General features: G+C 37.7%; 1 protein-coding gene across 1 annotated transcript in view; it reads left to right on the top strand.

Moving 5' to 3' along the window:
• LOC107672373 (huntingtin-interacting protein 1-like) overlaps window positions 1-10212 on the top strand; it is a 45367-nt gene extending 35155 nt beyond the window's left edge. Inside the window, exons 18-31 of the mRNA XM_016465532.1 lie at window positions 780-974; window positions 1127-1274; window positions 1384-1470; window positions 2757-2864; window positions 3394-3530; window positions 5285-5395; window positions 5505-5563; window positions 5807-5900; window positions 5988-6088; window positions 7055-7160; window positions 7245-7368; window positions 8276-8337; window positions 9702-9819; window positions 10052-10212. Coding sequence (XP_016321018.1) covers window positions 780-974; window positions 1127-1274; window positions 1384-1470; window positions 2757-2864; window positions 3394-3530; window positions 5285-5395; window positions 5505-5563; window positions 5807-5900; window positions 5988-6088; window positions 7055-7160; window positions 7245-7368; window positions 8276-8337; window positions 9702-9819; window positions 10052-10062 — 1461 coding nt within the window. The 3' untranslated portion in view covers window positions 10063-10212. The remainder of the gene's footprint in view (window positions 1-779; window positions 975-1126; window positions 1275-1383; window positions 1471-2756; window positions 2865-3393; window positions 3531-5284; window positions 5396-5504; window positions 5564-5806; window positions 5901-5987; window positions 6089-7054; window positions 7161-7244; window positions 7369-8275; window positions 8338-9701; window positions 9820-10051) is intronic.
• The last annotated feature ends 3210 nt before the right edge of the window (window positions 10213-13422 follow it).

The raw sequence follows: 13422 nt of genomic DNA, 5'->3' as shown, positions 1-13422 counted from the left end.
CTTTACACTCTTCGGTCTTCACACGAGGAGGGCGTCACACGAATGCTGCCACGGTATACTAACCTTTTTTTATACCCGTTTGACAAAACGGAAATTGAATTCAGCTGAACACACTTTACTGTTTATCACAACAAAGGGCTAAGCAAGCGCACAACACTGACAAGGTATGCCATACAGTACGAGACCAAATGCAACTTCAGCACGTCTCAACACAGTAAACAAAACAAGCGTTTCCTAGCAACGACAACTGCGCTAAATACTAATGAGACAAGAGATTAATACACTTACGATCTGCTTTTAACTTCCGCTGATTGACTGCTTCTCTCAAAGAGTATTTCTTTACACTGTCTTTTGCTAGAACTTAAACACACTTTACTGTTTATCACAACAAAGGGCTAAGCAAGTGCACGACACTGACAAGGTATGCGATACAGTACGAGACCAAACGCAACTTCAGCACGTCTCAACACAGTAAACAAAACAAGTGTTTCCTAGCAACGATGACTGCGCTAAACACTGAGACAAGAAATTAATATACTTACGATCTGCTTTTACTATTATTTACTATTAGTATTTATTTATATAGCTTTTATTTGTATATTTTCAGTTGTCATTTTAATTTTAGTTTTAGTAATTTTGTTATACTTGATTTAAGCTTTTTCAATTTATGAACTTAATGAATTTTAGTAGTTTTAGTAAACAATAAACAATAACATCACTGTTTCTCATGATGTCACATTATATCTTGTAATTGACGTAACTATTCACTCTTTGTATAGTCAAACGAGCAGCTCAGTACTCAGCTGTCTACTCTAGAGGCTGAGAAGGTGGGGCTTATGGAGACTGTATCTCAGAAGGAGGCGGAGCTAGCCAGTTTGGGGGTGGATTTAGAGCGTGTGCAAAGCAGTCTGACCAATGAGAGGGAGAGTGGTGTGAAAGCTGCTGAGACCCTGCAAAACCAACTCAATGAGAAGGTGAAATATTCTGTGTTTACTATTGATTTTAGTTGCCTTGTTACAATAGTGGCTTTGTATGAGTTCAGATTCATTATACAAGATGACAAATGCTGTAAATATCACAAACATGGAGTTTAAAATACCTGTTTTCATTGTCTTTCTATCTGTAGGAGAGTCGTGAGCAGGCTCTGGAGAGCGAGCTGGTCTCTTTGCGCTGGGCGGCTTTGCGGGCAGCACTAGAGGAGGCGGGGAGGATCGTACAAGACAGCCTGAATCAGCTAGACGACCCTGCACACATCAGCTGCACCAGTTCAGCCGGTCAGTGACCAGCTCAAATTACCTTAATCCTTCCCACTGAATATACCACACAGCAGGAATTGCCCTACGAGAGCGTAATAAATATTAAAAGACCTTCTTGTGTGTGTAGATTACCTGGTGTCCAGATGCCAGGTGGCTCTGGACTGCGTGGAGAGACTGCAGTCGGCCAGAGACGGCTTTGTATCAGATAACACGGGTGAATTATATGCGCACACACACACACACACACACACACTCATTTCCCTACTTAATCAGCATTCATCAATGTACCATTCACTCCAGCAGTGTTGCGAAAGTTACAAGATAGCTTTACAAGTTACACATCATTTAAAGTAGTTAAAGAACAGCAATGTTACTCTCTCTTTTAGTTAGCTTAATTGCAGCTTCCTAAAAAGCGTCTCTGTGTGTATGTGCTGTACATGTGGAAGAATTGACAATAAAGCAGACTTGACTTGACTTGACTAAAGAGAATGATATCTTTTAGATAATTCTCATTGTAAGAATTTAGGTAAGATTTTTAAAGCTTAAAAGAAGTCTTATTTTCACCAAGGCTGCATTTATTTGGTAAAGTATAATACAGTAGTAATAGAGTGTTATTTGTTCTTCTGATGGCAAAGCTGAATTTTCAGCATCATTACTACCGCATTTATTATTGTTATCAATATTGAAAACTATTGTGCTGTTTAATATTTTAGTGGAATTCATGATTTGACACTTTAAGTGGATGAATGACACTTTTTTTCAGGATACTTTGTCGAATAGAAATTTTAAAACAACAGCATTTGTTTGTAACAACATTATTTGTTACATTATAAATGTCTTTACTGTCTCTTGATTAATTTAATGCATCCTTGCTGAATATAAGCTTTAGTTTTAACTGCAAAGTTTTAAGCAGTAGTATAATAAAAAAGTATATAAAAAACAAATTTATATATATAATGAACAAATACAATGATCCTTTTTCTAAAAAAAAAAACATGAACAGAATTTATTGATTAACTCATTTTGTAGTCTACTTTTTTATTGAAATGAGCTTTCTGAACAAACTGAAACATTAAAACAAATATCTGAATCATATTTGAAATGACTGTACTTGAGACAAAGGGAAATTATTCTGCCAGGCTGTTGTTTTGGCTCATTTGCTAGTAGGGCTGCACAATAAATCGTGACACATCCATGGTGTAGTGATTTGTCATGCTACAACGCTAACTGTTGGAAAAATTGTCCCAGTACTAAAAAATCAGCACAATTTTAAAGGCAGCTGAGCTACTTTACACTATTGAAAACTTATATCACTCCATCACTGTTCTGCACTGAAAATGCACAAGCTCAAAAAAAAATTAAACTAATAATATACCTTGTAAAAAATGATTCACCATGAATGCATTCAGACTTAATTTCATCACTTTTGTTGAGATGAGAGGCACTCATATGATCGTGTTGAAACAGTTTCTCACTGATATTCCTGTATGTGTGTGATAGATGTGTCTGGACTGGTGCGGGCAGTGACTCAGTTCGCTCACCTGGTGGGCGATGTCATCGTGCAGGGCAGCGCCACCTCCCACATGGTGCCAGTGGAGCAAGCTGACGGTGAGCATGAGACGTCAATCTCCCGAAACGTATTCAAAAGAGCTGATATGTTATCATATCAGCACAGCTGATGCACCTCTATGTAAATACTTCCTTAAAGCCACATTCATTGACATCATTGACACATACACTGTATCGACCAATCAGCATCCAGAACCAGAACTATCCGTTTGATATAGACAGCATAAATGTCATTTCTATTATTAAACTGCTAAATATTTCACAGCACTGCTATATCCACATATAGAGAAACATCCAACACTTTCTGTTTGACTTGGTCTCCATACATCATGAATTTCATTAGTGTCACTGCGGTTCTGTTAATAACTCCGTCGCCGGAGGTCTGTTGGTTTCGGTAGAGCTGCTTTAAAGGAGCATGCCATAACTCAAAACGGCTAATGTGCGGTTCCCACGTGCACGAGCGATCCCGTCACAGGAAATGTGTGTCTGCCCGAGCGTATGTGGAGTGTCTGCAGGTGACAGATGGCTCGTCTGACTGCTTTCTTTGCCTCTGTCTGTCTGTGGGCAGCATTGGCAGACAACGTGAAGGCATGTGGCGTGGAGGCCCTGGCGTTGCTCTGCCAGCTCAAGGAGCAGGAGTCTAATTGGACGGCAGACTGCAGCCGGCTAAGGGCGGCACTGGATACCGTGATGGCCTTGGGCGAGGTGAGCGAGCCACTGAGAGACAGTCCTCGTTTTAGTATAGTAACAGTGGATTGAATAAAGCAGCATGTAATTGGTAGAGAGAATCATTTTTATTGAGTCATTTAAATTAGGCCAAAACTAGTATGGGATACTTTTTTGTGTACTGGTTACTTCATACCGTATGTGATATACTGTGTACTAGCCAGTGTTTAGTATATTAGTATTATTATAGTATTTGTTCATATTTTGAATTGGCTTTTTGTATACTTTCATTTTAAGGTGTCCTTGTTACAGTGTAATTATACATTTAAGTACTAAGTAGTTGTAATTAGCTACATGTATTTACTATATGGTTAGGATGAGGGTTTGTTTTATGGTTAGTTAGTTGCATGTAATTATGCATAATTTGTTATTACTATAGTAAGTACATGTAACATCTAACAAGGACACAGTCAAAGTGTTACCAGCTTTGGGGCCAGATTTACTATCAGTTTGTGCCTGCGCAAACCCTCTTTTGGCGTTAAAAAACTACTGTCAGGATTTACTAAAGACACGCAGTGGGAAATTAGCGCTTAGACACAGCTATTTTTGTGACTCACCTTATTGAATATGCATTTGTAGGAGTTTCCCTTCCGATCTGTAAATTTATGGGAGGAGAGTATTTAAATGAATCATGAAACGCAATTTATTACTAAGATTTGCGCTCGTCAATTCACTGGTATTTGTGGCCAAAAAAAGCATGTCTTAAAAGCAGGCAGTAATTTGCGCTGCTCTTGGTAGATTGCGCTGGTCATTATGAAAATGAGACCTTGTCAGTAAATCACCCGCAAAATTTTCCCCTCCCATCCAAGTAGGTATAACTGCAGACCGGAGATCTCCATTGACACAACCAATAAAATCTTTAGAATCAGATGTGGGGCGGAGTTTGCATGAAGTGGATTGGGGGGAAAAATTGCGCATGCGTGTCATGTGCCTGTCTGTCAATGGGAGGAAGCCACGCCCTAATTTGGAGCTCCCACCCCGTTTTGGAGTTCCCGCCCCCATTTGGAGATCTCCGGGCTGCAGTTATACCCTTCTCCTCCCATCGGCGCTTTTATGGAATTGCGCTCTAACGCAATTTGGCCTGTTTAGTAAGTCTGGCCCTTTTTTACATTTTCAGTTTTCTTTTTAATTTTAGTTGTAGTAATTGTATGTGCTTTTGTCATTCTCTATTTTTTTTTTATATATATATATTTCTATTTATTTTTTTTCTATTTAGTTTTATTAACAATTATAGTACTTTAACTTTTTTTTTCTTCAATTTTTCGCCAGTGCAACTTTTCTAATTTTCATTCAGTTTTTCAACTAATATTACATATTTATTTTATTTTATTTTATTTTAATTATTTCAGTTATCGAAAACAATTTGTAACAGTTTGTCAACAATCCGATCAAATGAGTCAAGAAGGAGGGTTTTTAAAACTTGCAATTGATATTCAGATTTATTTTTCAAGTTGGAATAGAAGGTTAAGGGGCTAATATGTCTTAATATTTGGCACTCCTATCAATGAAGAGTCAAGAAAGAGATTTTAATATCAGATAATCATTGGCCATACTGCAGATGAAAGCTCAAGCAGATTGCATTGTGGGATACTGTAGTCCACAGAGTGTGCTTTGGTTATATGCCTCACATTTTAGCATTCAGTATGCATCATCCAGGTATTCCGTGAGTATGCATGTTATATAAATATGAAAAAGAAATAGATGTAGTATGCTGTTTTGTTTTCTCTGAGCAGAAGTTGCGTCCTCGGGGGCTAGAACTGCAGCAAGGGGAGCTGGGAGATCTGGTGGAGCAGGAGATGGCAGCCACATCGGCAGCTGTGGAGTCAGCTGCCGCCAGGATTGAGGTAATCAGATGACTCCCTGCTTTCCCTGTCCTACAGACAGATGCTTAATAAAATATGAAGTGCTCCAAAATCTACCCCTCTAATGTTTTTCCCCTTTGCTCTCTAACAGGAAATGCTCAATAAGTCCAGGGCGGTTGACACTGGAATCAAAATGGAAGTCAATGAAAGGTCAGGCTGACCAAGTCATGTGTTATTCATATAAATAATGTTTTTACGATTACTGTTAGTTACAAAAGCAGTTTTACAGATTTAATTTGGGTATTCAGTGATCAGAATATCTCCATGCTGAGCTTATTTCACTTGGATAGCGCTGCACGTTTACATTCACCCAGACGCATTAGTAGACCCACCCTGGTGCATTCGAAGCAGTCCTGTGAGTGTTTAAATGTTGCTCTCTGTCGCCCCCTGCAGGATCTTGGCGTCCTGCACAGATCTCATGCAGGCCATCAAAGTGCTGGTGCTGTCCTCCAAAGACCTGCAGAGGGACATCGTGGAGAGCGGCAGGGTGAGTCAACCCATCTAACACTTTCAGGAAAACTCGAGCTTAAAATGACAGAAACAGGTGTTAATGAAGGTGCTGCTGTGTTCACAGGGGGCCGCATCTATGAAGGAGTTCTACGCCAAGAATTCCCGATGGACGGAAGGTCTCATTTCCGCCTCCAAGGCCGTGGGCTGGGGTGCCACCATGTTGGTGTGAGTATGTTAGACAGTGAGAAAATAAAAATGTTTATCATTTTTGGAGGACGCTGTGACATAGTGATTAAAAATCTCAGTAGGTAACAGAAAGCTTGTAGGTTTTTATCAAATCAGATTTATTTTTCCATTGTATTTATTTATTTTTTATACATTCAGTTTTTATTTTTTCTCAAATGCTGTGTTGTTCATTTTAATAGTTTAATTACATTTTGAATCATTAAAAGCATGTGCAATGACTTTAATTCATAAAACTTTATTATTTATTAAAATGTTAATAATAACAGGGCCCTATTAAATCAGTTTTATTTTTTTTGACATGCCCCTTCTTTTTTATGTAGAAATTCTGCTGTACTGTTTATATATTTTATAGATATGTTTTAAGCAAATTTATCATCAACAACTGTGGCTAATTTAATCCATAAAACTTGTAATCAAATGAAAATACAAAAATTGATATACAATAAAACAGTGCCTTTTTATTTTTTGCCATATGAAGTGCTGCACAAAAAAACGTTTACTGTATAAATTAAAATAAAAACCTTTTTTGTGATTCGTTAAAGTTTTAATAAATTGTATTATTGTTAGTATAATTACTTAGTACATTTTACAGTAGAAATAAAAACAGAGCCACTCATTCACTCTTAGATGCACAGAACATGTAGACTTTATATTTCTTTTTGCGATTTAATAACTAAAAGAAATTAGTCCATATCGCAATTTGAAATTGATCGTGTAAAGCTCTACTTTTGATTTATTCATCCAAAAGTTGTCCAATTCTGTGACATTTCGCATTATACTGTAAATTCCATTTTAATGACTGGATTTTGCAGTTCTGGAGTCTGTGTTTTCCACATTGCATAACTCATTGGGCCCGCTATGGTTTGAATCCTACACTAATTTATCTATGAACTATCACCACTGTACTAGTAAAGTTTTTTTTTTTTTTTCTTCTTCTTCCTGCAGTGATGCAGCTGATCAGATGGTGCAAGGAAAGGGCAAGTTTGAGGAGCTGATGGTGTGTTCGCATGAGATCGCTGCCAGCACGGCTCAGCTGGTCGCAGCATCTAAGGTACAACAACAAATTGCCAGCAACATTTGCGCTTGAATGAACTTTAAAGCAGTATAATGACAGTAATCTATTTTATCTCTTTAGGTCAAAGCAGACAAGGACAGTCCAAACCTTTCCCGTCTCCAGCAGGCCTCCAAAGGGGTCACCCAGGCCACAGCAGGGGTCGTGGCATCAACCAAGTCCGGCAAGTCTCAGATCGAGGACACAGGTGAGGTTTTGTTAGACATGTACAGCACATCCTCCCGACTCAACTTTCTCAGACACATTTAGTTGTGCTGCTTATTTGGGAAATTCAGGTTCGAATTAGGCTTGCAACATTTCCCTCATAATTTAATTCCCCCATCATTCATTAAATAAGATCCAGAAGAAAGAAGTAACAGTGGCAGCAGCAGTCTTATTTTATTTCTCATTGACCTCCACAGTCTCATTGCCCCATTTCACTTTTATGCTAAATTTTTTAGCTATGAAAACTGGTTTATGGTGCCCTCCAGAGATACAGGAATGAGCAAGTCTACACAGTCAGGCTCTCCTCCACACAAGCTCTTGTGCTGATGCTCTTCTCTGGAGGCAAAGGCATTTAAACAACACTGACCAGTCACATGGAGTCAGTGACATTGTGTTTCCTTTTATATCCAGACCAGCAGCAGATATTGTGGATGCAGCAGCTAGTAAAAACAGACACTTTTGATTCATTGATGGAGAGTGTAATAAAAATAAAAGCTGGCTGATTTTAGCTTTGAAAATGTTGAAAAGTCATATAAAAATAAAAAACAATGAAAACGTAAATGTATACATATACTATAAATGTATACATATACTATAAATTAATTGTATTTTTATTTAATAAAAATTTATTTTAAAATACAGTAGTAGTTTATTTTTTTCCAATAAACTTACTAAATAAAGGGCAATAAAACTATTATCACTATTACTAATTATTTTATTTTATATGGTTATTTAAAATGTGCGTGTCGTAGCCTGGTGAAATATTGATTTTATTGGACAAACACCTACAAACAAGAAAATCCTCTCAATAGTCTGAAAGCTGTTAGGCATGAACTAAAAGCCAAACAATTTCATTTTTGATAAGTAATGCTGAATTCTCTTCATTTCAGAAACAATGGACTTTTCCGCAATGACACTCACTCAGATCAAGAGGCAAGAGATGGACGCACAGGTGAGAGTGTGTTAAACTGTTTCTCATGTATTTATGCAAGTATGTGAACAAATCTGACTAGGGATGTTCATTTTAACCGTTAACCGACCGTAAGAATTTTGACCGATTAATACAATCAGTTAAACGGTTTAAAAAGTCTTTTATTTTTTTATTTTTTTCAGTAATTTATCAAAATATTTAAAAGGTTTGCTGCATAAAAAATTGCAAGTCGCGTATAAGTCGCATTTTATTATTTCTTTCAGAAATAGGCCTAATGCCGACGCGAAATGTTTACAAACATTATAATAAACACTGTAAACATAGCTAGGCTATTTTAGTTCCCCTCACTCCACAACAAATCCTTTCAATTAACAGTATTTAGAAAAGAACAAGAATTAAAAATATAAGAAGCTATAGCTAAACGACAAGCCAAAACGAATTCATTTAGGCTAAAACGAAACTGAAACCAACGTTGGGTCTCTCATTCGACACAAAATCAAATGTTTCCGTATTCGCAATGTATTTAAATGGCAAATTATTCTTTATTATGTAGCCTACTTCACTCGCGTTCAAATATCCACATAAAACAAAATGTTTTGCATAACATCACGGCGGTACGCTGATAACACTTAACGGCACAGATTTTATTACATATTTAAACTGAGCAGTGTGTTTTTTTCCATATGTTTGAATTTTATTATGATAATGAACAGGCTGCATTGTCAAGGTAGCAATGCTTAACTGTGTGCGCGCATGCGGCGCAATCACTTGAATTTTTTCCTTCTAACAGTGGAATAAACCACTCCTTTTAGTCTTAAAGATAATCGGAATTGTAAAAGGTTTGCCTTTATTTGTGTGCATTCACAATAAAAACAAATCTTTGTGCTTTTGTAAAATAAGCCTAAAGAAAAATAGGATGCCGCTTTCTGCCGACTGTTTCCTTTCACGCAGCACAAAAATGAACCGAAACTCTGCATACTAGGCTACTTGTTGCACAGTTTTTCTTTCATTTTCTTAATTTATTTTTTAAGTAAAAATATATTTCTCATATACTTAAATATTTCTCATATATTTCTATATATATATATATAGCCTAGCTTTATTGTTTTTCTTCGCTCGCAGAAGCGCAGGTGCGTGATGTGATATGATGACCATATGAATCCTCATGTTCTGTTGTTTGCTGCTTTTTGCGCATGTAAAATTAATCCCCGGGAAACAAATGTTAGTATTTTTAACGGTTCACAGACACTTATCCTTTCTAATTTAATGCAATTCTAATTTAAAATAATCTTGTCGGTTAACGGTTAATAATCGGTTAACGAGCGTCGGTTAAGAAAAATAACTGAAATGAACATCCCTAAATCTGACCATTTAACACGTCTCAGGTGCTGGTGCTGGAGCTGGAGACTCGGCTGCAGAAAGAGCGGGAGCGACTGGGTGAACTGAGGAAGAAGCATTACCAGCTCGCTGGCGTCGCAGAGGGCTGGGGAGGAGAGGAAGAGGGTAAGACCCCTAGTAAAACCACAAACATCTGTCTGCCAACAACACAATAGAGTCTGACCATCAGCCAAAACTGCTTCCTCCTCAAAAATCATCCCAGAGTTCCCTAGCGAACAGAGTGGATTGAGATTTTTCAGGCTGATGATGGAGTATCAAGCTAATAAGTGACACAAAGGGTGTGTCGTCGAGTTTGCTCGTATGTAATTCGCTCTCTTTCTTTTTGTGTTGTCTGCAGGAAGGGGTTGAGACTCGTCACGTTCTGTGCAGCAGCCCTACAGACGTGGCGCTTGACGTCTTTATATACACACTATCTTTCCCTTCTCCCTTTTTATTGTACTTTTTAACTCTTTGATTTCTTTATTGTACATTAAAGCCAAATAAAAGGTGCTTTTTTTTCTAACCTGCTCCCTCCCCTGCCCGTGGAGTCTGGAGACGTGAGGAGTGTGACGATATTGCGCAACGAAAGGGGAGGGAGAGGAAGTGGATGGCACACCACCTAGTGGACAGAGAGGGAAGTGCAGACTAGCTGAACTGTCCGAGTATTTCATGTCCTCTTCCTCCTTATACGGAACGGAGAATTTTCCCCATGTAAAACAATCCCGTCTCCCCATGAAACATCCCATGATGCATTGCACAAGGGTGAGTCACCCCATTTTGCAGGAATTGACACTGGTGCTGTGATTCTTTCGGACTCAACTTTCACAAACAGCAGCAGTGTGCGACTTCACACTGACCTCTCAAACGCATTCCTTAATGTCGTGTAGGATTGGCCTCGTCTGGGTCCGTCCTTCTCTAGTCCCCTAGCAGTGGTCACTGGACTAAAAAGAGCAATAGATGATGACCTACTGTGGACTAACACCTGAAAACATTAGCAAACTCAACCAAGACTCACTTTTCTGTATTTAGTATTTTTTATGTTACGCTTTCCTTTGATTATGTTCCTGAGGCATTAATTTGATAGGAAAACCCTTAATAGATTTAATCTACTGGCTTTGAACTGTTCCACCATGTTGACTTATAGGGACAAACTGCGAAATAGCTCATCTAACATATGATATTGTCCTGATGCGTTTCGCCAGTTTCAAGTCCATGACTGAATATGAACTGACTGTTTTTGTGAGACCTCACATCGGGTTAGGGCTCATCGGTTTTGTTTTATAGCTCTACTTAGGTCATAGTTTCTTCAGATAGATATGGCACCATATTGTATCAGTAACGGCCCCTCAAACGGTCCCGTACGGTTTACACACTGTTAATACGACAGTATCTGTTCATTCCTGTTGTCTTCTTCCAGCTCCACATACACGCACCCCTTCACACTGAGGCAAGGAGAGACGTCCGTGCCTTCTAAAAGGGAAAAAGGGTCACATTCCCTTACAAAGACCTTTAAAATGGTGATCTGAGCAGCATTAGGACAGTGTTTTCAATTTGTAGTTTGGTGTTGCGAACTGAGATCATGAAATCAGTAGAGTGTGGTGTGAGAACAGATGTAGCCATCCCTGTGTTCAAGGCTGGTGTGTTTGGTTTGGATTTTTGAGCTTCCCTTTTTAAACTGGATATCTAAAAGGACAAAAATGGTACGGAGCCCCTAAGGGGACACGGTGATGGAAAAAATATGAGATTGGAGGAAAAATTACATTTCACTGTTCTCTCGTAAAAGGGTTGAATTCTCCTGGGAAACTGCCTTTGCTCGCAAATCTTTTGCTTTCACTCAAAAAAGCACAGAAATATAGTTTTTCCTTCTACCTTATATTTCCATCACAACACAAATACAAAAGTTTCTCTAGGAAATGCAAAAGTTTTGCAAGAGAACGCAAAGCTTCTAAAGAGAATCTAAAAGTTTTGCAAGCGAACACAACGTTTCTTGAGGAACGCAGGTTTTGCAATTGATAGCTAATATATTGAAGGAACGCTAAAGCTTTGTGAGCAAACACAAAGCTTCTTGAGAAAAAACCTGGTTTTGCCAGGAAGTGCAACGTTTCTCTAAGAAACACAAAATATTTTGCAAGAAAAGTTTTGCAAGCGAACACAAAGTTTCTTGGGGAACACGGGTTTTGCTATTGAATTCAAATATATTAAATTAACGCAAAAATTAGAGTTTTTTGAGAAAAATGCAAATGTTTTGCGAGCAAACAGAGTTTCTTAGGGAACGCAGAAGTTCTAAGAGCGAACGCAAATATATTGTAAAAAAAAATTCCTCATTCTTTTTTCCATCACTCTCTTTTTAGGAGCTCTGTAAAATGGGTCAAAATTCATTTGAAAAATATTTTGCTTTAAAAAAAATTGTCTCTTTTAGAATTGTATATATTTCTCATTATTTACAGTACAAATATTACCATGATGTATAGCTACTTACAAGTGTACTTTACCATTTAAATTCTATAGTTTTATTTATAGTAATTCACATTAATTTAAGGGAGAATTATATATATATGGGCTTAATTTTCTTCATGCAAAATAGTTCATTTTGGGGGATTTTTTGACATTTCCTGACTGTTTTCATGAGATTCACACAAAATGGAGATGCATGAAGAATGTTAAGTTAAATGCATTGGGTTCAAGAGGTCTGTCCACTTCTGTCAAAGCAATGTAGACCACATAGCCTTGTAGACCACCACTGTCTGCCAGCAGCAGAGCTCGCACCAGGGCTCACAGGGACTTGCAGTCTTGTAGTCATCTACAAACCAGGGTTACCTCAACTTCTCCACAAACTACCAGTCAGTAACTACAAAAGAGAAAATGATTGAGTTTAAGGGCCCTGTAGACTCAATATGAACATGCGTTGGCTAAACCATGTGTGTGCGTGTGTGTTCTTTAATACTAATATAACGTGTGTGTGTGTTTGGATGGATGCTGTGTGACTGAGATATGGTATATACTGTATATCCCTTATGTTGTTATGTTTTAATACCCTCATATTGTTTCACTCGTTGCACTGCTTTGGTCGTTATGTTAAGTTGCGACACTGGGTATTTAATTTCCGTTTTTTGGAGTGTCATCATCACCTCCGGTAATAATGGTTTATTTCACCGTTTAGATTCGGTTGTCTAGTCTTACCAGCTCAGCCAGCCTCTAAACTGCCTCTCACTTTTGTTAATGGAGAAAAAAACAAGACCGCTCAGTAACATTTTGGAGAATATCTTTGTATGATATATACTAAAACTATGTGTGTGAGGTTTGTTTTATTTTTCAGTTTTTAAATAAATATTTCACTCATTGATATAATCACTGTTTTGTCTTGATTCCGCTTGCGTAGACTTTTGTGTTACGTCATATTTGATATTACAGTCTGCATTGTTGTATGATATATACTAAAACTATGTGTGTGGGTTTGTTTTATTTTTCAGTTTTTAAATAAATATTTCACTCATTGATATAAATGCTAGTTGTTTTGTCTTGATTCCGCTTGCGTGGATTTTTGTGTTATGCCATAATAATTGATATTACAGTCTGCATTGTTGAGGTTTTTGGAGGCCAGAGGGAAAAATCTCAATGCAAGCTTGTGTAATTATTCAGATGAAGCAAACAGTGAGCTATTCAGTTATGTAAAATGATTTGTTCAGCAATAAAAACAATGACTGAATCTGTTGACATGCTCAAGATTAT

This window comes from Sinocyclocheilus anshuiensis, unplaced genomic scaffold (assembly GCF_001515605.1).
Source record: "Sinocyclocheilus anshuiensis isolate Anshui unplaced genomic scaffold, SAMN03320099.WGS_v1.1 scaffold144, whole genome shotgun sequence".
In the NCBI taxonomy this organism is placed as follows: Eukaryota; Metazoa; Chordata; class Actinopteri; order Cypriniformes; family Cyprinidae; genus Sinocyclocheilus; species Sinocyclocheilus anshuiensis.
Note: the sequence above shows the minus strand (reverse complement) of the source record. Positions and strands in the feature narration are given on the sequence as shown.